The sequence below is a fragment of the Vulpes vulpes genome, chromosome 6 (genome assembly GCF_048418805.1).
Source record: "Vulpes vulpes isolate BD-2025 chromosome 6, VulVul3, whole genome shotgun sequence".
NCBI lineage: Eukaryota > Metazoa > Chordata > Mammalia > Carnivora > Canidae > Vulpes > Vulpes vulpes.
The window spans coordinates 105,608,155-105,632,619 of record NC_132785.1 but is presented as its reverse complement, the minus strand read 5'-3'; the positions used below and the strand labels follow the sequence as shown (position 1 = coordinate 105,632,619).

The 24,465-nt window shown below is 41.1% G+C and overlaps 1 protein-coding gene across 50 annotated transcripts in view; it reads right to left on the bottom strand.

Annotated features, from left to right (window-relative positions):
* Nucleotides 1-24,465, bottom strand: part of SIPA1L1 (signal induced proliferation associated 1 like 1) — a 371,521-nt gene that overhangs the window by 119,406 nt on the left and 227,650 nt on the right. For 41 of the 50 annotated variants that reach the window (XM_072761869.1, XM_072761890.1, XM_072761879.1 and 38 more), the window contains one exon: nucleotides 18,313-20,112. In XM_072761869.1, the coding sequence (XP_072617970.1) occupies nucleotides 18,313-19,810 (1,498 nt within the window). In that variant the 5' untranslated portion in view covers nucleotides 19,811-20,112. Of the gene's footprint in view, nucleotides 1-18,312; nucleotides 20,113-20,764; nucleotides 21,100-21,303; nucleotides 21,809-24,465 lie in introns of those variants that run through there. The other 9 variants (XM_026008520.2, XM_072761884.1, XM_072761899.1 and 6 more) reach the window with 3 other exon arrangements.

The window sequence follows — 24,465 nt, the reverse complement described above, 5'->3', positions numbered from 1 at the left end:
CGGTCCTAGCCATTTAAGCAAAGGGCTTATTAACACACTTAAATAACTTCAGAGAGTATTTTAATACCACAAAACAGAACAATATAGTGGATGTGTCAAAGGGGAGTGTGAGCCACATGCGTTATATTCTGTTCTTTGCACTTTGTGGACCTGACTGTAATCCAACACTCTAGAAAGGTCTCCAACACACCTCATAGACCTCAGGAAGGGCAGGTGAGACTGCTGTTCTCTGCGGCTGGAGAGGTTCAAAGCTGCTATCAATTCATTGCTGGTAACCTCAACTCCCTTCAAGTTGTCCTGGGGCAGATACTTCAAAGGTCCTCTGTTCTCATTCCACATAGCCCCGTCCCATAATCTACCTTCTCTTCAATCTTAGCAAATGACAGCACTAACACCACATGGAAAATAAAGGAGCTGTGTCATTTTCCACCATCATACACACAAACTGACCTGGAGCCAGACTTTTGCTTCTTTTTCTTTCTAATCCCAAACCCAATCTCCCACCTAAAGTCTGGTCTTCACTCATTCCACCTTCCCTGGGACTCTCATGCCTCAATTGCCTTCTTCATCTTCAGCATCTTCCTCTCTACTTTGCTCATTCCCATCATCACTGAATCAGACTCCTGTCTCCATCATCTTTAAACAGAAAACTTGTCAACTCCTTATCACCCTTCAGGTTGTCTCCTCTGTCTTTGCTTCCACTGGCAACTTTGTGAAAGACCTGCCTAGTTCCTCACCTTAAAATTATTACAACCTGACTCTTGTTGCACAGCCACCAACACCAGCTTTTAAGTTAAAACAAATAGATATTTTTGGCCCTTATTGTGCTCCAAATTCTCCAAAACATTTGGCCCAGATGATCATTTTCTCTAGAAAGACATTCTTCACCTCCTAGCTTCTGTGACAGCACTCTTCTGTAGATTTTTCTTCTGCACTCTGGCTGTTCTTACTCCACCGCCCTTCCTCTTCTCATTGTGAATATTTCACCCACACTCAGAAAGAACTTCTACCATAATCTCAAACTTGAGGACTCTCAAAAGTCTAGTTGCCTACTATAGACATCTCAAACCCACTATCTTCACATCTTCCCAATGGTACTCTGTCCATGAGCATTTACAAACATGAACTCACTACCATCCACAGAAGCCTGCACAGCTTTCCCTGCAGTCCTGATTTCAACAACTGCTATGACATTGACCTAGCTGCCCATGCCAGACACCCTGGGAATTCTAGCTCCTAAATAGCTATCAAATCTACCTACCTTCTTTTTCATCCCACTGCCATGGGCTTACCCTCAGCATCATTTGCCTAGATATTTGTAGGTCTTCTAACTGGTTGGCTTTTATCCAAATTGTTCACACAGTAGCCAGATGATCCTTCTACAATGCTGACCTGATCATCACTATTCAGTTTTAAATGCTCTAGTTTCCCAAGGGTTCTTGGATCCTATCCATGGCTTCTCTGTCATGAGCCTGTCACTCGAGGCCAAGTTAGACCATTCCATCATCCTCTCAAACCCACTATACTGAAGTTTTCTCAGTTGCTCAAACTTTAATGTACCTTTCTCACCTAAAAGACTGCCTAGAACATTCTTCCCACAGCTCCACTTGATTTGACTAAGTCCCCTCACCCTGCAGGTCTCAACTGAAGTGCTATCTAGGCATCCTCTAAAAAGTGACAACACTGGAGTAAAATCCAAGTGTTTACTCTGTACGTTAATTCCAATACTTCGTTTTAAAGTAAGAATTCATAAAAAGACAAATTATTAAAGTCAAATATTCCAAATATAAAATTTTAGAAATATTAGGACACAAAAATATAAATTTATAAAAATGTAGACATTAAGCATGGCCACTTTAGTATAAATTGGTAAGATAGTATTGTTTTGAAAATAAACTAAACCCTACATAAAACTGAAGAATATTTATAAAAAAGAAAAGATCATTTAAAAATTTTATGCATGCTATCATCAAGTCTTGACCATATATATATATATATATTTTTTTTTTTTTGCAATTTTTGCAGCTGTTAAAGAAGTACATTTATGAATTGGGGGAATGTTCATGGGATAATTATAACTAATTTCTAATACTTCCTTCAGAGTCTATCTTCAAACAAACCCATCTCTAGTTTGATAACTCTAAAAAGAGACTTTTAAACTTAACATGTGTATCTGTGCAGAAACCTCCATTTTCTTTTCTTGAAAAAGAGTTCTACCTATTATTTCCAAGAAAGCATTTCCATTTGTTTATCTATTTCAGATGGAAATTCTGGTCTGGTTTCTGATGTTAAATTCACTACTATCATGATCAGAGACTGCTTGTTCAAAATGTCTTTCCACTTGAGTAAGAATTATTGTCATAATAAAAGCTTTGTTTTTTGTGTACCCTATGTTTCCTGCTCCTGACGACTACAGAGGCCTAGAAACATACCCTTTCTATGTGAACATAATTTTATTCAGTTTAAAATCCTAACACAGTGTGTGACTCTCTAGCAGAGAACATTGGCTCAGTACATCACTTTAAATTAAATCTGAGTCCTTAAACTTTGATCTCACAACAAATGACTGATTTTTTTTTTTTTAAATCAAAACACCAGCCTTTTTAGAGGTATCCTATCTGGTCCTTCTGGCCAGTCTTGGCTCTGCCTGTCCTTCAAGCTCAGTGGACTCAGAACCTTCCTCCTAGCGGCCATCCACCTGGCAAGCTCTGCTAGCGGAGTTATTCATCAATTGCAGAGAGCTCTTTCAGCCAAACCCACGGATCAGCTTTGTCTTTTGCAGGAATGGAAGGAGGAAAGGGGAGCTGAGCTGCACAAGATGAAAGTTACAGAAAACCCGGAAACCTGTGATGAGAGAAATCAGTATGATGAAGTCTGAGGCCGGAGAAGGAAGAGTAGTGAAGTGGGTATTACAGCAGAGTAGATAAATCGACTGATTGCAAGAGGTGAAATGCAGGTATTGGGACGCCTGGGTGGCTCAGCAGTTAAAGCACCTGCTTTCAGCTCAGGGTGTGATCCTGGAGTCCTGGGATGGAGTCCCATAGCAGGCTTCCTACAGGAAGCCTGCTTCTCTCTCCACCTGTGTCTCTGTCTCTGTCTCTCACTGTGTCTCTCATGAATAAATAAATAAAATCTTAAAAAAAGAAAAAAAAAAAAAAAGAAATGCAGGTAGGTATTAGGCCACTAAAACTAATGACATTTTAGTGCCAGCATACTGGAATGCCAGAAACCGATACTGCAAACACTCTATCAGAATGATATAATGCAGGGAAGTGAGGCACTTTGCCAAGCACTCTAATATTTGTATCCACCGTGAAAATACAGGTATTCCCTTCTTTTCTACAGATGTGGCAGCTATGATTTAGAGAGAGTAAGTCGCTGCACAGCCACAACCAGCAAACAACTGTAACAGATTTCAAACACAGGATTTTAACTACTGATTTCAAAGCTCAATTTTTTAGCCATTTTATATTAACATTATCTTCCCTAAAGTTTCTGAAATTATATTATGAATACAAAAGTCTAATAAAATTGGATGCCTAAAGGGATTAACTAGCTAGATCATGCGTAGAGAAAGCTTTAAATTGCTCAAGTGGCCAGAAGGGCGATTTATGCATTTTCTGGAAGAAAAAAAAAAAAAAAAAAAACCCTGGATTTTGGATTGGTTTAATATTACCAGAAAAGGTTAAGATAATTTAGAAGTATCTTAATCAGAAATCTCTGAAAATATCTGACACCAGGTTTTTAAAAAATAGAGGTTGTATCAAAACAAAAGCTTTATTCCTTGATATATTAGAAGTCATGGCTTCCCTGTGCTTAAAGGGAGAGATATTAACATTTTATCCATAGATGGTTGATTGTCCCCCCAACCTTCATTTTTCACACTGCAGAACTAAACCAACAATTACCCTGAAGTTATTAGTTCTGGTTCCTGAGTTTTAGCAAGGGAGAAACAAAGAGTGTCAATGAGCAGTTGTGCCATCACTAGAATATTCCACATAAATATTTTTGGTCAACACATTCACAATAATAAGTAATCTCACATTCTGAGAAAGGGGAAGAAGTAGTTCAACGCCCCCAAGTAATTAGATCAAGTATAGTCACCTCACCTGGTTATGAGCTGCATATAAACAGGTGTGTACAAGGCAACAAAAAGATAAGCCTGGTATTTTAACCATAAAAGAAGAAAGAAAAATACAGTCACAAGAGCTATAGGGTTCAACCAGCAATTTTTGGATCATCTGTGTTGGGTCTTCATGATATTTGCAGATTCTGTATTAATACTTCAGTTGTACATTTCTCTAGGGATACTGGCATAATCTGCACTGTGTAGAATTATGAACAGAAGCTTATTTTTTAAATAAATAATTTGTAAAGTTAAAATATTTCCTCAAAATTGTCAATTTAGAAATTTAAAAAGAGAAAACAGACATGATAAACACAAAACAAAGGGAAAGCAAATGAAACTAGGCTACTATTTCACACCTAGCAAACTAGCAACCACAGTTCTGAAGTGAAAGATGGTGCTTGGTGGAGCTGTCACCTTCATACTCCACTGGTGGCACTGTGAAATGATACCAGCCATTTCAGACAGCATCTAAACAATATATGCTACATCACAAAAATGTTCAGATTCTCATCTTAGTTATCCTGGTTGACTATGCAGGAGGAAAAATGGCCCCTTCCATTTTCTCTTAAAGAAAGCATCTTAAGTCCCTGCAGAAGGAAACTCTATAGATACAAGTGCTGAGCGGACAGACTTGGGTCTCCCTATGTCTACAGGTCAGAGAATGGAACAACTGACTATTACAATTATTTCACCATTTTCAGTATCTTAAGCTATATTTTCGTACAACAGTCTACTTGGCTGGTTACAAGTGTGCACTGGTAATGCCGTCGACCTGAACTCTGACCTTCAGTATTGTCATCAGACAGAGAATCCTAGTCCAACAGGAAGATCCCTCACTGCAGCACATGCTTCTGCAGAGCTGCTCCTCTCTGCCTGTTCGAATTGCACAGAGGTTTCATTTCCATGCAACTTGTTATATCTTAACAAGACTAATAATTAGGTTAGAAAGAGAGGACAGGTCTAAAGTTAGGAGAATTAAAAAAAAAAAGAAAAGAAAGCAACAGCAGCATATTCTACTTTTTAAAATGAAACACAGGCTTGGCAAAGGAGAGGCAATAAGAGGCCAACTTTGTAAAGAATGGCTCTTTCCGAGAAGTGCACCACTCAGATATTCTCAGTCTCTGGTCCCCAAAGGGCTCATCCTAATTATAAGGGTGGAGGTTCCATGAGAACTAAATAGCCCAGGACTTTGCATCATAATCAAAAGCAGGTCAGAGTAATGGATGGGGACATTTACACAGGACTGGCCACATGCCAGAAGCCTGTCCCAAAGCACTCCACTAAGCTTATAATTATTGTTGCATAAGAGTCATTGTGCACATTGACAAAGCACACAGTGCTCTGAAGTCCCAATTCTTTTTACCATAGGTAATTCTTAAAAAGGAGAGTGATCTACTTGCCAAAACTGCATGAAGTGGTGGGGCTTGTGAGAGCATGTGACTAAGCAGCCCTAACAGCCCCCTAACTTGCCAATAAAACGTAGACTTTAATATGAAGTTATGTTGACATTAATAACTTACATCAAAATGATTAAAGGAAAAAAAACACAAAACTGTTTGCAATAAAGGGACAATAAAGGGTAACAGAATCAAAATGGAGGAATTTTAATTGACCCTTATCTATGACAATTAGCCAATAATTCAAGCTCACTAATTTTGAAAGAAATAAAAATACTTAAAAAAAAAAAGAAATAAAAATACTTTGGGACTATAATAAGTATTCAAAAATGTAAACTATAAGTATTCCAAGTAATGAAATGATGAACAAGATAATGTTCATCTGTACAATCTTAAACACACCAGTTGGACCTTTCTGTTCTAAGCTTTCTTAAGAACAACTTGGCAGTAAAAATCAATGGTCCTATAAAGTTCACAGCATTTGATTTACAGGTCTCCACCTTATGGAAGTAACTGGGTAGGTGGGGGGGAAAGTTATGTAACAAGGTCATTTATGTATGGTCAGAGATTTTTTAATCTTATCTATGGATAGAAATTATGGGGCCCATGAACATGAATGAAAAAAATATGTATCTTTATTTTCATCAACTACTAAATGAAATGTAGCATTTCTGTCAATGTAAGACAAACTACAATAATATACTAGCTGTACATGTGACTTTGACACCAAAAGAAACCACAGAAATTTTCACATCATATTATAGTTGCTACAGACATATCAAAATGTCAATTATGCTCATCACTACTTTGAAAGTTATCAGACCTGATGCTAGATCACTTTGTCAATGTAGAAGAAAGAAACATATTTATTGGTATGTCGACAAAACTTTAAACACTTTTGCAATTGTATTTTAATATGCCTGGTTTGCTGTGTATTTTTATACACTTAAATATACTATTCTAATTTAAAAAAAAAAAAAAAGATTATTCTAAGGAGAATCCATAGGTTTTGCCAAACTGCCAAAGAGGTCAATGGGGGAAAATGAAAACAAAAGTGAAAGAAACAAACCTTAGGAATATCTGAAATAAACATGTAATAATGAAAAACTGGAAAATCTTATATCTGCATTTGCTGGAAAACTTTAAATAAATGATGGCACAGCCAATTACGGAACCATGAAAAAATTTATAAACTGTATCTAATGATCCTATCTACTGAAAAAATGAATAGGCCTGTATTAAAAAGATGAAACAAAATCACTAGTAATTCCATGATTAACTTTCTAATTTTCTATAGTTACTAATTTTTCTGTAATGAATACATATGCAACTCCCATAATGGAAAGATTTTTAAAAATATAAAAAAATGTATTTGGTTTGCAAATGGCCAATGAGTCTTAAAAACACTTTAAAAGGTTGTGTATTAGTAACTCTTTACTTTTCATGTTAACACTAATTCAAATGTCAGGTCAGAAAAAAAAATGCATTTAACATTCAAATGAGAGAAATTACAATGAAACACCGGTCTCTAACTCAACTTTATTATACTTAAAACACCCTTTGTCCTTCCTTACCTTATATTGGTATATATTTACCAATATATATCTCCTTATATTGTAGCAAGAGGTCTTCCTACCTAAAAATGCTTTCGAAGGATCTGGAATAATGTCCCTCAGAGATCTCAGCCAGAAATGCAGTCAAGGGAGAAGTTGCTGCTATTCAGGGGGTCAGGGACAACGCAGGGTGTCTCAACAAAACAGCACAGTCCACAGACTTACTGGCTGCCTACACCAGCTGCACACGTTGCTTCTGCCGATGCTCCTCTACCACCAAAACTTCTACTTGACTTGAAGGCAGTTAGAAAGAGGTCGCCTTGGTGGCTCAGTCAGTTAAGTGCCTGACTCCTGATTTTAGCTCAGGTCATGATTTCAGGATTGTGGAATCAAGCCCCGTGTCAGGCTCCTTGATGAGCGGGGAGTCTGCTTGAGGATTCTCTCTCTCCCTCTGCCCTTCCCCTGCCACTGATGTGCTCCGTTCTCTCTTTCTCAAATAAATAAATAAAATCTTTTAAAAAGACTCTTGCTGCCCTGAAGATCTGATGAATGGCCTCCATGTACAGCAGAGGGGCTCCATGAGAAGCCCAGGAAAGGAACTGACAGTAAAGCTTGAGCATCCAATTTAAGAGCTCAAGATGAAGGGATCATCACTGGGTGTCTAAAGTTATAATGTTTGGAAAACCTGTGAGACAGGCTTTTATTATGTGTCAAGTTGTACTGAAAGAATAGATCTAAAGAACCCTTCTTCCCTTGGGACAGCAAAGCGAAGAAAGAGCATATGGGAATCCATAAGCATGGCAGTCATTTCGATGCACTTTGCAACAGGAAGTTGGGGAACCACTCCTACCTCCCCTGTGGATGGTTCCTATCCTATGTGAGCTACTGTAATTGACCACACCTGAGGTTTTTGGTTTTTGGCTTTTCATCTTGACTACTTTATACTTAGAGAAAAGCTGCAAAAATGGTACAGGGAGTTTCCATAGATCCATGACCCAGGGTCCTCCTGGGATGTGGACTAGATGGAGTCACATAAGAAGCTAACATCTTATGTGACTCCATCTAGTAACAATTATCATAATCAGAACCAGGAGGCTCACACTGGTTCACTCCCATTAACTAATGCTTTTAGTCAAATCCCAGCAGGGTCCCATGTTGTACTTTGTTATTTCTCCTTAGTCCCCCACGGTCTGTTATAGCTACTTGGTTTTTGCCAGTCTTTCATGACTATGGCACCTGGTGGTCAGAGTATTTACCAATCCACTGGGGTCTGCCTGGTGGTCTCACATGACTGGACTCAGGGTATGTACTTTGGGCAAGAGAGCCACAGAAATGATGTCACCTTCCCAGTGCATCAATTCCTGGGGTTCAGTCCATTAAGGTGGCACCTGCCAGGTCCTATCTTGCAGGGAGATCCTTTGAGATTACACAACCCCTGCTTCTCCTCACCTGTCACTCACAGATTTTGGCATCTATCAGTTGGTCTAATACAGTTCACAAAAGTAAAATCCAATCTCCATACAGGTGTTCTGGGCCTATGAAGATCAGCTGGTGGTCCTGGTTAATTCTCAGTAAACCACCATGACCACACACAGACTTGTCTGTGGTCTCATTTCCTGAAAAGAGAGGGAAAGGAACTGCCACATATTATTTGGGGTCTGTAGTAGAACACAAGGTGTGCACAGAGGGCCGTTGTGGCCTCTCCCTGACACTATAAAAATGGGACATACTCAATAGATCTTAGACTTCACATCCACACCAAACACTCATTCTACTGTGGAACATTCACAGAGCCTGCCTGGTCTGGGGTCCTGGCCTTCAAGGAGTGCTCAGACTGGTTACGAACCAACGCATCATGGGAAATGCTACATAGAAACACGGGCACAGGGTGACTTAGGGCAGTGATAGGGAAGGCCCACAAGAGGCAGGAGCCTGGCAGGTGGTTAAGAGGGGAATACAACATGTGTGTACCGGGGTGGAGGAGGAAAGGCAGCTCCAGGCAGGAACAGAGCATGAAGTCTGCCCAAGGCTGACACCCACGTGGATCACCTCCTGTATGGTGGTCACTGCCCTCTCACTCTCCAGGGACATTTTTGTGTTAGGAGGTTGCACTACTGTTCCAGCACCTGCCCTCCGTCCCCCTGTCCCTGTCCAGTGAGGCCTGCTGAGGAAAGGGACCCATAGCACTGAGGGGAAGCCTGCCACCCACACTAATTCTCCCATAAACAAGATCACCAGACAACTAAGGAAAACCAATCACAGTGTGAGAGAGAAAAATAAGAAAACAGAAAATAAATCCAAGAAGATACAGATCACCAGAAGAACTTAGGTGAAAAAATTTCTAATGAACAGCAATGGAGGAATGTGGGGTATAAAAAGTAAGGAGAAGCTATTGTCAAACATAACTACAGGGAAACAAAAATAATGAGATCCTGGGGATTAAATATACAATTAGTGAAATAAGTGAAAGGCCTAGATAAAAGAACACAGAAAGGCGTACACCAATCCCTTGTCCAAGAGGTAAAATTGATAAATATAGAATAAAAAAGAAACAAATTACAAAAGCAAAGCACGGAGGATAAATTCAGAGGTTCCATTGTTCATCTAAATGGACTCTGGGAAGAAGGCACAAATAAACTGTAGATTTGTAAAACTACTTCTTAAAATTCAGAAAAAATAATGCTTGAATTATTTATAATTCTCAAGTATTTCTCATAATGCTCAAATGTTTCTCATTTGTCTCAACATCATACTTTAAACACCATGAAGACCGGTGGATGTGCTTTGCTCTCTGCCAGGCATAGTAGCTGACAGAGTAAATGCTCAATCAATACTATTTAATGAATGAAGATATAAATATGTGCCTTTTTTTTTTTTTCTAGTAAGCTTTATGCCTAACATGGGGCCTAAACTCACAATCCCTAGATCAAAGGTTATATGCTCTACCAGCTAAGTCGGCCAGGTGCTCCCTGTGTACTTGTTGATTTTTTTTTTTAAAGATTTATTTATTTTTAGAGAGAGAGAGAATGCCCACATGTGAGTGGGAGGAAGGGCAGAGGGAGAGGGAGAGAATCTCCAGCAGACTTCCCTCTAAGCATAGAGCCTGACTTTGGGTTCGATCTCACCACCCTGAGAACATGATCTGGGCTGAAACCAAGAGTCAGATGCTCAAGTCAGACTGACCCACCCAAGTACCCCTACTTGTTGCTTTCTTTAAAACTACTTTAAAAAACATGAAGAACACTCCTGTTAATACTAAGTGGGATAATGAATATGTGTGTCGTATATGTAAGATATAGAAGATTATAAACCAAATTCTTGGGATTAGGAGAGGGATTACTTTCTTCACTTCTGTATTATTAATTTTTATAATAAGCATATGTATATTTTTTGTGTGACTTGTTTATTGCCAGTTTCCTCCACCCTCCATGACGGTGGTCTGTTTTGCCTACCATTCCAGCACCTGAAACCTTGCCAAGCATGATATACACACTCATGCCTAAGTGGCAGCCATGGACATGCAACACTTGAGTCTCCCTTCCTGAGAGTTTTCCAGCTCAGCCACTCTGTTCCTGGACATTTCCCATCCATGAACTGAGCATGCTGGGGTTGGCCATTACTGCCCCAACACAGGAGTCCTCTAAAGCTTATTCTTCACTCCACTGTGTTGACTATAACTTTGGGAGATCTGCACCATGGTTTGAGGCTCCTCTTGTCTACTTCTGCTCTTTTTCCTTTCAAGATTCACATCTACATCATGGACTGAAGGCTTTCCCTACTCAATTCTGCTTCCTCCCCTTTCCTCTGACCCAGGCATCACTCCCAAACCCCCCACAAACCACTGGAAAGTCTGTACCATCTCAACATCTGCTTCTCAGAGGACTCAAGTTACACAATGTATTTGTTACAGGACTAAATTCACAACATATAAATTTACATTGTTGTAAGGTTAGATTATATTTGGCAAAGGCAAGAGACTGGATTTTGAGTAAGGTAGACTAGAGATGGGGAGACTAAGACATCTATGCTAAAGCTTGGGCAAGAGGCAATGAGGGGGCAGCCCAGGTGGCTCAGTGGTTTAGCGCTGCCTTCAGCCCAGGGCGTGATCCTGGAGACCTGGGATCGAGTCCCACGTCAGGCTCCCTGCATTGAGCCTACTTCTCCCTCTGCCTGTGTCTCTGCCTCTCTCTCTCTCTCTCTGTGTCTCTCATGATTAAATAAATAAAACCTTAAAAAAAAAAAAAGAGGCAATGAGGGCCTACAGCCAGAATGCTGAGAACAGGACACGGAGAATAGGAAGTCAGCAGCCATCTGAAGGTAGACTCAAGGAGCCCTCCCAACTGATCAGAGCTGGAGTACAAGCACAGGAGTCAAAGAGGCGGCAGTGCTTCAAAACCAAGTGACTGGTGAAACCAGTGGCATTTACAGCAAGAGGGCATTGATGAGGAAGGCATGTTTAGGGAGAAAAAACTAAGAAGTCAACATTTATGTGCATGGCTTGGAGTTGCCAACTTGACAGCCATCTAGTTGGAAGCAGGTGACAGCTGACAAAAAGGGTAGCTAGGGGCACCAATGTGGCTCAGTTGGTTAACTTCTGACTCTTGATCTCAACTCAGGGTCTTGACCTCAGGGTCATGAGTTCAAGCCCTACACTGGGTTCCATGCTGGGCACAGAGCCTACTAGAAAGAAAGAAAAGAAAAGGGATCTAGAACAGAAGGGAAAGCCTGGGCACACAGGGATTGCAACTGGAGAAGTATGCTAATTATCTTTTCCAAAGAGAATTTTTTGAGGTAATTATAAAGGAAATAAATAAATCATGCTGATGAAATAGAAATAAAAGATCCAAGTGGAAACAATGTGTTAATAATGAAGGTTGGATAGCTGAGAATCAAATTTGGTTGTTGGAGCAGAAGTGGGACAGGAGACACAGTAAACAAAGCTAGCAAGCCAATAAAGCATACCTATCACCAGAGAGCAGGCGGGCATTCAGGAGCTACCAGAAAACAAGTCCTGGCATCAAATTCTAAAATAAATTTCTTGTATGGAACTCTCCAAAGAGGCTAAAAAATGACATGATGGACAATGCTTCATCTCCTGTTTTATTGCAACAATAAATTCTGTTTTTATATGACTGCATCTTAAAAAGATGACCTTGAATAAAGTCAAGTGTTTGCGCAAATGTGGCCTTCTGATGGTTTATCTTGACTTAAAAATAAAACATAGGGGGATGCCTGGGTGGCTCAGCAGTTGAGCATCTGTCTGCCTTTGGCTCAGGGCATGATCCCAGGATTCAGGATCGAGTCCCACATCAGGCTCCCTGCATGGAGCCTGCTTCTCCCTCTGCCTATGTCTCGGCTTCTCTCTCTCTCTCTCTCTCTCTCTCTCTCTCTCTCTGTCTCTCAGGAATAAATAAATAAGTAAAATCTTTAAAAAATAAAAATAAAACATAGGAAGGAACAGCTGAGGCACATACCCTTTTTAACCAACTTCACAAACCTCTGAGTTGAGATGGCTCAGGTCATATGGCATCCTGAATTCCGTACAGATCAGAGTGCAGACCATCAGTATTAAAATTCAGGGGATCACAGCCAAGAAAGAAGGGGAGGATTGTTTCCAAAGGAGCCAAAATGCAAACCTTCATACCTAATGGCCTCCTTACTTCTGGAAGCCCTGAGCAGATAAAAAGATGGCAACAAATCACACTCCTGCGTTAGCTCAAGAAGGTATTTAGTGCCCAAAATCTCCCTGAAAGGGTGACCTAAGTAGAGAACTACCTTCAAACCAATCACGTACAGTTTATGTGATCTCAGTTTAAAAACAAGGCTATTAAAACAACGAATTATTATACACATATAAAATCCTTCCTTATGAATGTTGGCCAAAATTAACTGTTAAGTTCAGGAACACAGAGCCCAACATGTTTCAGTCAAGTAGACTTGTTGGCTTATCACCTCCCTGAAAAAAAATAAAACTGTCCACATCAAAACACTAAACAGCATCATTAACCTTAAAGAACCCTGAACTGTAAGACAACCTAACTTTTCTCAAGTTTAATGCTGCAATACTTATAGGAGGATTAAACAACAAACTAAACACAGATTTTTCAAGTAAGCTTGGCTGGACAGTGTTCCCTGATGATCTACATGCACCACACTCTCCTCCAGTAAAACTTCACACCAGGTCCTTGATGCTCATCTAACAAACTTGAGCTTCAAGACCAGCTCTCGATAGCAAAACTGAGAATATATCAGAGTGCTAAAACTATCACTTCAAGTACACATGAAGTTAAGGCATATATATTCTAAAGAAATGATGCTGAAGATGGCTGATTTACCTCTCACCCTCTTATACAGAAAAGTGGACATTACAAGGGCAACGGAAATCCAATTATCAATTGATTGTTTGGGGCTCAGCATACTACTGCTATAACTGATGTGTACGTGTATGTGAGATAGAGAACACACCCAAACATGTGTGGTGGGGTGAAGAGAGGTGGAGGCAGAGGACAGGGAGTGAACAATAAAAGCAATCAAATCTTATGGCTTAAGGTTATCAGAATAATAATTAGATATACAAGCATCAGGAGTAGGAAACTATTCTTAGATGAGCTTCAGACCAGATAATGGCAGTCTCTCCCAGCCACTGAGCAACAAAGAGAGGCCTGTCCCTACCACACCATCTCCAGTAACTGGACTTTGAGAGCGACATCGCACCTGGCATAGGGACTAGCCTATCAACACTGTTGATCTACAATGCAACAGACGCCACTGCTGAGACAACCTGTGGGCCCCTCTTTTCCATACATGCATCACTCTGAATGGGATTCAGAGAAGGCCTGCCTCCCTGACAATTGTACACTCGGTGCAAAATTAGAAAAGTCCTATATGGCCACAGAAAGTGAGGGGATTGATGGCTGGGAGAGTCTCCTCCTCAACAAGCCATGCTGGCTCTGGGCAACATCATAACCATTCTCTAACAGTTTTCTCCACTTAGAAACTTCCTGGGTACTTTGATCATGCTATCCAAATAAAAACTAAACACAAGGGCAGCCCAGGTGGCTCAGCAGTTTAGGGCCGCCTTCAGCGCAGGACCTGATCCTGGAGACCAGAATCGAGTCCCATGTCGGGGTCCCTGCATGGAGCCTGCTTCTCCCTCTGCCTGTGTCTCTGCCTTTCTCTCTCTCTCTCTCTCTCTCTCTCTCTCTTTGTGCATCTCTCATGAATAAGTCTTTAAAAAAAAAAAAAACTAAACACAAAATACATATATGGACTCAAAGAAGGAGGACTCTATTAATTTTAATGTTATCCTACTGCCTGTCTTGTGTCTCTCTAGGAAGGCTCTGGTTCATCTCTTGCACTCATCACAAGGACAGCTTTGCTTCAGGGGCCTGAGAGAGAGAAGTCAGCATAAAACCCCAAGTAAAAACACAATATATGTTAACTATATTATTCCTGTCTTTTAATAATAAAGTGTCACACACACTAGCAAACCAGCAAAGGGGAGTGGGCAAGAGAAAGGAGTGAGGAGCAGAAGCTTGATGGTGCGGTGCCTATTTTAGTAAGTGCAAACAGTGGGCTTCCTCCACTGGCCCAGCCTCTATCCAGCAACAGACGGGGCTTACACGGTATAGCCAGATAGCCTCTGAAGTCTAAATACACAAAATAACAACATGCATAAAAACAGTGTGATATCAGAGAGTGACTGCAGTTTCATGAGCCAAACTTAAATTTTACATATAACGTCAACTGCCAAGGGTACTTCACACAAGTGAATCCCTCCCCACCAGAGACTGAGCCACAGTGAAGTCAGGAATGCATTACACAGCACTGGTGATGAAGAGGCTGGACTGCTGGACTGACAGCCAGATCAGCAGTGCTATACTCTGATGCTCGAAGAGAAATTGCACCTAACATCGATGGACTCCTCCAACAAGAGGACTCACTTTCAGCTTCTGATTAGGAAGAAAGGAGTTAATACACTCAAGTTATAAAGGAAAGGCCTCAAGTTCTACAGGTTAACCATATTCTATATAGTGACTGAATAGAGATATATATCTTTTAAATATACAGTTACACTTTCAGGGACTTAATTTCAGCTTCAAATGAGGTTATTCAGAGTCATAATTTATTACCATATTATGACAAATGACGTGTCTGATTTGAAAATGCTAAGTTGTGTGGCCCCAAAAAACACAGTAGGCACTCTGAAACTGCCCCCTATTGGACCAACTTCCTGTATTAACTCGTGCTCAGAGTTCTCTCCCTACACCAAGAACGCAATTCCCAAGAACGCAAGTGGGCGATCTCCAGCACCACACACGCTGTTCCCACCAGCTGGACTTCATGCTGACCAAGCCAGGCTGTGTCTTCCCAAACCTGTTCATGCCAGTAGACTTGTTATTGCAATTATGAAATTTAATTAAGTATTATGAAAGCTGGTGGAATAAGAGTATAAAAGATAAATCTTGTTTCTATTAAAATCTAAGCTGAAGGCTTTGGAAAGACTTAAAGTAAGTCACTAAAAAGAAAGCTACTGGATTAGAAGTGAGCAAGACAACTATAAAAAAGGAGGAAAAAAAATGAAACCTAAGATTCTGTAAGACTGGATTGTTTTGCTAGTGTCTGTGGTAGTGCTTATGGCTTATACTCTTAATACAATGTAAAACTCAAAATAGTAGGATCACTGTCAAAGAAAAACCCTTGGCTTTACAAGAGTCTGAATATATTTCATATATATTTATATATTTTAATGAAAATAAAATACTTTGAGTATGTATAACTTTTTAAAGATTCCCTGCTTTTAACTGGTTATTTTCAATTAACCAGTTCCAATTATGCTGGGCAAGAGGGTATTTTCCATGCTTCAAAACAGAAATGACTTTGGATTAGTGGTTTTTAAATTTATGAAGTGTTATGATCTAAGCTGGATTCCTCTGGAATATAGATGTCCGAATTTTTATCCCATATAAATTTCTACCAGATTTAAACAAAAAAACGTATTCTTTCCCTTCAGTCTAGTATAGTAGAGAGAAGAGCACAGTGGTTAAGAACATGACATGAGACACACCAGAAGTGGCATCCTGGCTCCCACACTACTAGCTCCCTGTGAGCTGAACTGCTTACATGTGCTTAACCACATAACCCCCGGTCTTCTCATCTGGAGAATGCCATCACTAACAGTACCTATCTCAGTGGGCATTTGGAGGTTGAAATGAGAAAACACAGGTCATATCAAATACTTAAGAAAAGCTCCTGGTACATAGTTTAGTGCTCAAAAATGTTCATTAATAATATTATACTGCCTAATAGAAAAAGTGCCTACTACTCCATAAGTAAACTCATAACCAATAGGTTCTCAATGTGTCTTTTTTAACAAGATGGCCTCCACCAACAGACAACTCAGAAATACCTGTGGAAAATGTCCCCAGGTACAATAAAGCAGGGGTTCTCAGCTAGATGCAACTCCCAAAAGGTATCTGGCAATTCCTGGAGACATTTTAGGTCATCACAATTGGGGGAGGTCTATCTACTGGCATTTAGGATATAGAGGCCAGGGCTGGCTATTAATCCTCCTACATCCTACAATGCACACAAGACAGCCACCTCCAACAAAGAATTATCTGGGCCCAAATGCCAAGATGGCAACACTGAGAAACCTTGTACCTTAAAGGACAGTATATAAGGAAAAAGTGATTTATAAAAGCAGAACTCGGGCAGCCCCGGGGGCGCAGCGGTTTAGTGCTGCCTGCAGCCTGGGGTGTGATCCTGGAGACTCAGGATCGAGTCCTGCATCAGGCTTCCTGCATGGGGCCTGCTTCTCCCTCTGCCTGTGTCTCTGCCTCTCTCTCGCTCTCTCTGAATGAATAAATAAATAAATTTCAAAAAAAAATATAAAAGCAGAACTCAATAAAATTATTGAGAGCATAGATTGCTTAAAAGTGAAAATGGGATTTCCATTATCATATTGTCAAATATATATGACAGAGATACTTAGAAGACATGGATACTTAGCAGCAAGACAAGATTCCTATGGTCAATAAACCCTCCTGAATAAGGTCTATGATGTAATAACCTTACAGTAAGTTTTATCCCAATGTGAGCAATGCAATGTAACTACAAGAGCCCTGGAAGTCGAACTTTATTAGGAAGAAATCGACTAAGTAAGATTCAAAAACCTCAAAGCAGTAGGTGGAAAGTCAGAACACTGCTCTAAGTACTTTGCATCCAGGGGACCACTTAACCAGGCTGCAGAGATTCCTGAGCAGCTAATGGATCACAGTGTAGGTCCTTCCTTGGCAAGCACCCTGTTTCTTGGCTTGGGTACTTACAGAACTTAAGCTCACTCTTCAATTAATAATGTGGCTCAAAAATACTATTAGATGGCTCCTCAGACTTCTTTTAAACTACGTACTGTTCAGTAAATCACTGGGCCTTTCTTTAAAGCATGAGATAAAACTATAAAATACAACCCCAAAATATATGCATATGTATTCCCCCTCACCCCAAACAGAAAAGACTAGAAAGGAAGTCTCCAACATGTTCAGGGTACTTAACTCTTTAGTTCCTTTTCTACCCCATTCAATAAAACCTAGATTTGATTCCTGCCTAAGACTTACGAGCTCTGTGACTTTTGTCAAATAATGTAATTAATGTTCACTAAAATTCCTATCGAAAGGATAGGAATGTAAAAGTTCCATTTGCTGATGAGAACATTGAGGCAGGAAAGAAGTGGTTCTGTACAAACTACAAAAGTGCTAAGAAAAGGTGGCACTATGATTGTTTCTGCAGTCCTTAAAAAAAAAAAAAAAAAAGCTGTATTTAATTTATTTTCGGGACGCCTGGATGGCTCAGTGGTTGAGCGTCTACCTTTGGCCCAGGGCGTGATCCCAGAGTCCCAGGATCGAGTCCCACATCGGGCTCCCTGCATGGAGCCTGCTTCTCCCTTTGCCTGTCTCTGCCTCTTTTTGTGTCTCTCATGAATAAATAAATAAAAATCCTAAAAAAAAAAAAAAAATAAGAAAATATTTTCAACTTTATGAATTTCCCTCTCCACGTAACAGAGCAAGTTTTTTTACATAAAGACTATAATTTCATCCACTAAACTTAAAAAAAAAATTAAGTAGACATTTTTACACTCAAAAAGGAGGAAGGAACTCAAAAAGGCAAAGAGAGGTAAGTTGTAGGAAGTAACATTTAACTATTTTATATGGCATGCTACCGGATCTCCACTCACCCTTCTGATAGAAGAATTTCCTGTAGTAGTATGCACCCAGATCCACATGCTCCACGATGTATCTCTTGACCCTGTCCAGATGCAACACGAGGTTGTCCTTGGGCACCTCGAGTACCGCCACTCCTGCATTTGTGCAATGGGAACTAAGCGTAGACTCAAAGGAGGCGCTTTCACACCCACTAAATGAACCAGAATTGGATTTTGACAGGCTGATCTTCCTTTCACCTTCTCCACCGATCTCATTCCGAAAATACGGGCAGCTCATTACAAGTTCATTGCTCTTATCGTCTCCCTGGTCCATGCTGAGGCTCCCCTTGGAATTCAGGTCCTCCGTGCTGCCCATCGGGGAGCTAAAGCTGGCCGAGTGGGACAGAGGCCCCGAGACCAGGGAGGCCACGGCAGCGGCCGATGCCCCCGTGGTGGTGTTTCTCCTCTTGATAACATTGTGCCTGTTCAAAATCGCCTCGTTCAAGTCGAATAATATACTCTGGACATCGTAGTGGGCAAAGCACTTTGGGCACGTCCAGGGCCGGACAGAGTCTTCCGACCGGTTGTCTTCGAGATCCGACGATTTCCCGAGTTCCTCACCTTTGGCATTGCGTAATTTCCGAAAAATGGACGAGTCTCCAGTTTCAGATTTGGATCGGCGCTTGAGTGGTTTTTCCCTTTCCTTAAACAGCCTGAGGTTCTCTCTCTGGGAGATGGGCCCGTCGAGAACATCCAGAGAGAAACCGGAGCCCTTGCCCCCACCGGCGATGAGGAAGTCACTGAGCTTGGTTGGAGTGGGACCCCGATCGGACTTGTCGTCTTTGTAGCCCTTTAACAGGTCGAAGAAGCTCTCCCCCGACGTTCCCTGCTTGTCGATCGACGAGGTGCTACCATATTCCCTGTGCAGCGACGGCCCCGTCTTGTACGTGGGCGAGATACATTCATCGAAGCTATCCACGTCAAGCTCACTTATGGTGATGTCGCTGTTGCTCCGCTGCCGGATCCTGCGGAGAGCCTTCCTCGGGGAGCTGGGGTAGGCCTCGGGCATGAGAAATCTGGAGTCCATGTTCTCCGCCGGCCTCGTCTTGCTCTTCAGCGTGTTCTGTATGCTCTTCAGCATGGCCGAGTCACTGGAATTGAGGCTGACAGAGCTTCCCTGACTCACAGGACTGCTTTTGGAGGACAGGCTCTCAAGGCAACTTGAGGTTTCTATTTCCTGGCTTGAACGGCTAGATTCTTTAACGTTCTCCTTTCTTGGGGGCCAATCCGCAATCCTAGCCCTAACCCCCATCTTGGGGACTCCGGGGGTGGAGGTTATGTGGTGAGAACCTTCACTTCGGGGGGGCCCTACCGGAGCCATGACCGAGGACCCTAAGCTGCCGTTCTGGGACCTGAAGCGCCGCATGTAGAAGTCGTCAGAGTGGACTTTGGGAGCGCCATCTGTGGTGACAACCGAGGCCCTTTCGGGGGCAGCAGGCCGCTCTGTCTGCGACCGTTTCAAGCTGGTCATGATGTAGAAGCAATCAGACTCAAATCCCTCCACCAAGGACCATCATATCGAAGTTTTAAATGTGCACTTCCCTTTTGGAGAACGGTTTCCAGAAAACACAGCAGTTGCATGAGATCTTAATCTTTTTCATTTAAAAGGTGAAACGATCCTTTATTTCCAAACCGCTGAAAATCCAGATCTCCAAAACATTATAATCCACAATGGTTCCTTTGCTTTACTTTCACAGACAGCTTTCTTTCAGAAAAAACTGAATGGAACTTGTATTACGGGGACTCCGCGACTGCCACAATCCCATGCTTTCTCTAAAAGAGAGAGGAAGGACAATTAGAATTAGCATTTGATAAATATCTCTAAAAATAAATATGCAATTGCTAAACCCAGACGCATGAAAATAAAAGACTCAATAATGGATTGTGGTTCACAGTTCAGAGCCCATCTTTTTAGTAAAGCAGGTTTGAAAGAAAGGAAGAACGTGAAAGCATTCAATAAAATCCATCTTTTAAATGATACACATCTTGAAAGACTATTAATACTTTAACTTCACTGAACTGTCTCATGTAGTAGGGAGGGTAGGGTGGGGATCTTATTCCAGGACATCAAGGCTCCCACCCCAAGTGCGGACCAAGTACAGGCTCCAGTGACCTCCGATAATGTGGAGCATCACGAACCACTGTGCCGACCAGAAGTTCGAGACATGACCAACAGAGTTCAACAATCAGAGCAACATACGGTCGGTTTTTTAACAAGACTGAAAATGGTGTTATCGAGTACACTGCAACACTCACTTTTTACCATCTTTCACATTTTAAAATCCTGACTTGCTTTTTCGGTTTCTTTACAAACGCTTAACAGAGTTGGCAAGAGCAAATACAACAGAGAGAAAATAAACCGGGCTTGCCCGGAGCCATTACATCCATTAGCGCTCCTCTGTATTTCCCTCACTTTATTACTTACCCCTGCGAGGAAGGGATGAATCCCGCATTCACCACCACCTCTTCCCCAGCACTCCTTAGTCTATTCTTGAAGCTAGAAATATTCGGCTAATTAACAAAACGCCTGCATTTCCTTACGCATTGCATCCTCCCCGACCCTCCGGTGCTGATTTACGAAGACAGCAGAAACAAAATGCTGCTCTGGACAGACCTCTCCATACTCCCCGACAGACGACAGAGGAGTGTTAGCATCCTTGCAGGTGATGGGTGAAGAACACCAACTTCCTCGTGAGCCCGTCAGGCAGGAGGCAAGAGGCACACATTCTGAGTACAACACCCCGCACGGTTGCATACATCCTGAAAATAAAGGCAGAGGACCCTGTTCCAAGGCTCCACAAATTACACAAGGGGTGGCCTTTAAATTCTTGCCAAAGACATGTTTGGAGGGATGCTGCTGAACCAGCACTGCGCTGACAGGGCTGCATTGTCTACAAATCACGGCTGACACCCCGAGGACGACCCGCGCTCGCTGCACTCCGCTCCTCGGTAACAAGCACTTACTTCCACGATAATTAAGCATCTCGCTAGTCGGCCTCCTGCCTCTGAGGCAGCCGCTTTAATTCCTCTTGCAGTACGCAGCATCATTTTAGAAGCCTCGCTGCTATTTAAAGGCTGGAACATTTAGGGGAGTTTCAAAAACTGCACGCCGCCTGCAGAATGCAGGGCCGGCTGAGCTCCAGCTGGGCTCGGGGCAGGGCCCGTAGGCCAGGCAGATAAACGCCAATTGTTTTCACTCTGGCTCCTCTTCCCTTGCTTTTGTGACCCGGATAAAGGCTTTGCACCGCTACCTAATTAAACCTGGCTTTGGAGCTTTCTAGATACTTCTGTCCTCGGATTGCTAGGATTTCCTTTACAATTCAAAACGTTGCAGGCTCCTCTTGAACGGTAAGCCTTCAAGTGGAATAACGTGCTAACTGTTGCTTCCAGAGGCAGAGGGGCAGCACATGGGGCCACAGCTGAGGTTCGAGAAGTGCTCTGCGTAAAATGGGAGGAAAACCAGCCAACTGAGCCAAAATGCAAAGTAATCTCCAGTCCCTCTCCAAAAGGAAAAAAAAAAAAAAACTCTAGACAACCAAAGCTAGAATTTATGAGCTGTTTTGTAACTGGGGGTGGGGGGGTGGGGGGGGCATTTAAGTCTATGAAATATCTTCCAAACAAAGAATACACTGACATAAAGAACAATTCTGAGTAGATTCTTCTAAAAATCAGATGCTTTCTCACCAGCTCACAGAAACCCAAATATATATACTATTCCCAGAGCTTTGTCTCTAAAAGGCCAACACACTAATGCCACCGTGATAACAAGACATTCTTGTCACATTTCATTTCCCTTAGAAAATACTTTGTTGCAGAACTGTCTTTTTTAGGATATGTGAAGTTGTATCCACTGGAGGAGGGAACTGAAAGCCAGCCCTAAAAGACAATAAATAGAACTGACTTGGAAATGCCCAGGCTTGGCTGTCTCTACTATAGACCTCCTCTTCAGAACCATCTCAAAGGCTTCCTGGATTTTTTTTTTAATGAGTTTTTAAAAATCTTATATTTCATAAAAATTTCTTTGCAGTGTGAAAGAAATGCCAAGACTTTTGTTACATCTTGTAAAACACTGCAAGTTTTCTTTAATTTCAAAATACAGATGGGCACATAGGGAGAGAACGTGCCCATAGTTCAATGACCTGTAAAAACTAAGGCATTGAAGACAGACAACTAAGTTAAATAACGAGGTTTTTATGCTGTCATTGGATCTTCTCTACTATTCTCATTCCCTCCCTGCCCCATCCCCCTTTCTTTCTCCCTATCCTGTTTATAGCATCAAACCCCTTTCAGCACAATATGAACTTTGGACAGAGACTGGTATAGGTAGAAATATATGAATATTTTGCATTTGTTAAACTAGCCAAAAATAAAGATGTCAGCCATGTGTGACAGATCAGTAACACCTAAGACCTATTGCTTAGGGTTGAGAGAACAACAAACATATGCTCATAATTATTAATAATTCTCTTAATTATCAGCAAACCTGCTTAAGCATCATTACATACAGTAAAAAGCAATAGATTTAAATAGAACAATACTAATTTATATCATGTCATCTCCATCTGTTGGAAGGATAAGCTATATAAAAATTTCCTTTGTACATGTTTCACTTTCCACCTCTAGGTACTACTACTTGAGTGTATGGTAGACCCATTCAGCAAGAATATCAACCCACCGTTTATCAGAAAACAAGAAGATGCATTCAAATCCTAGTGGTTGACAGTCTTTTCATCACTCAAGGTCTATCACAACATAACCCACCATCCTTTTTTGATAATGCCAGTCTTCCAGAAGGACTTCCTCCTCTGTTTTAAATCATTCCCAGCATTTCTGAATTTCCTTCTGAGCATCAACCACACACTTAGTGTTAGGGGCATTTGAGGAAACAAACCCTCCATTCAAGGGAACCTACAGGTGTAAAAACAATCCTAATCATTCTGGCTCCTTGAGACATTTAGACTCTTGATTCCTCCCTCCTTCCTAAAATGCTCTTCTCTAGATTTCCATGATAACCATGTGCTTTGTTTTCTCTTGCTTTGTCTTTTTGCTCACTCTTCAGTATCACTGGTGGGCTCCACTTAAAAGCTAATGACTCCAGAGTGGCATTTTTGGCTGGCTTCTCTTACCATCCTTCCTACCTTTAGCAGGGGGGCTTTAGAGAGTATTAAGATGTCTGAGAGAACTGAGTACAGCAAGATGAGACAGCAGTATGGGGTGGCATGGGGACACTCAAATAAAAATATTACTCTGGAGAGTAGGATGTTGTTGACTTGGTTGGATCACAGCTGCCTACGCAACTGAATGAAGACAGAATAATGGATTTATGGGGGGAGATGACTGCATGGTAGCCAGTGTGCTCTGGTGATGCCATAGGTACCTGAACCTTCAAATATAATCTCTGTGCAATTACCTCCAAATGTCTACTTATGACCCTCTCTGTAAACTCCAGATAAAATATATGCAAGTATTCATTTGATATCTTCCTTATTTACCCATTTTGTACAATGAATTAACTACCAGAAAAATGGAAAAACAACTTTTTTTTTTTCAAGAAATGAATGAGGGATAAGGAAGTCAGAACAATAAATAATTGAAGGAACCAAATGAAAGGAACAACATGAGAAACTTTCTTTGTGCCAAGGACATAAAAAATAGTTTAAAGGCTACACAAGAAAATGTGGAAAGGAAAAAACAAAATAAAACCCCCAAACCAAAAAACTGAACAATCATACTTCCTGTCCTGAAATGATTTACAACACAATATAGTATGTTCACCAAAAAGATGTAGCACTGCTCATCAAATATGTCTGCACTCCAAAATGGGATGTTGTTAGATTCCTCTCACTGGTATTTATATTAGTTATGATATTTGAGTATTTATGAAAATATCAATAGAAATAGTTTACAAAGTTGTGTATATACATTGATTTAGAATGCCCATAAATATACTTTATTTATTTATTTATTTTATATTTTATTTTATTTTATTATTTTATTTTAGAAAGCATTATTTTAAAACAGAAATGGTGCACCTGGGTGGCTCAGCGGTTGAGCCTCTGCCTTTGGCTTAGTGATCCAGGCATTCTGGGATCAAGTACCACATCAGCCTCCCCACAGGGAGACTGC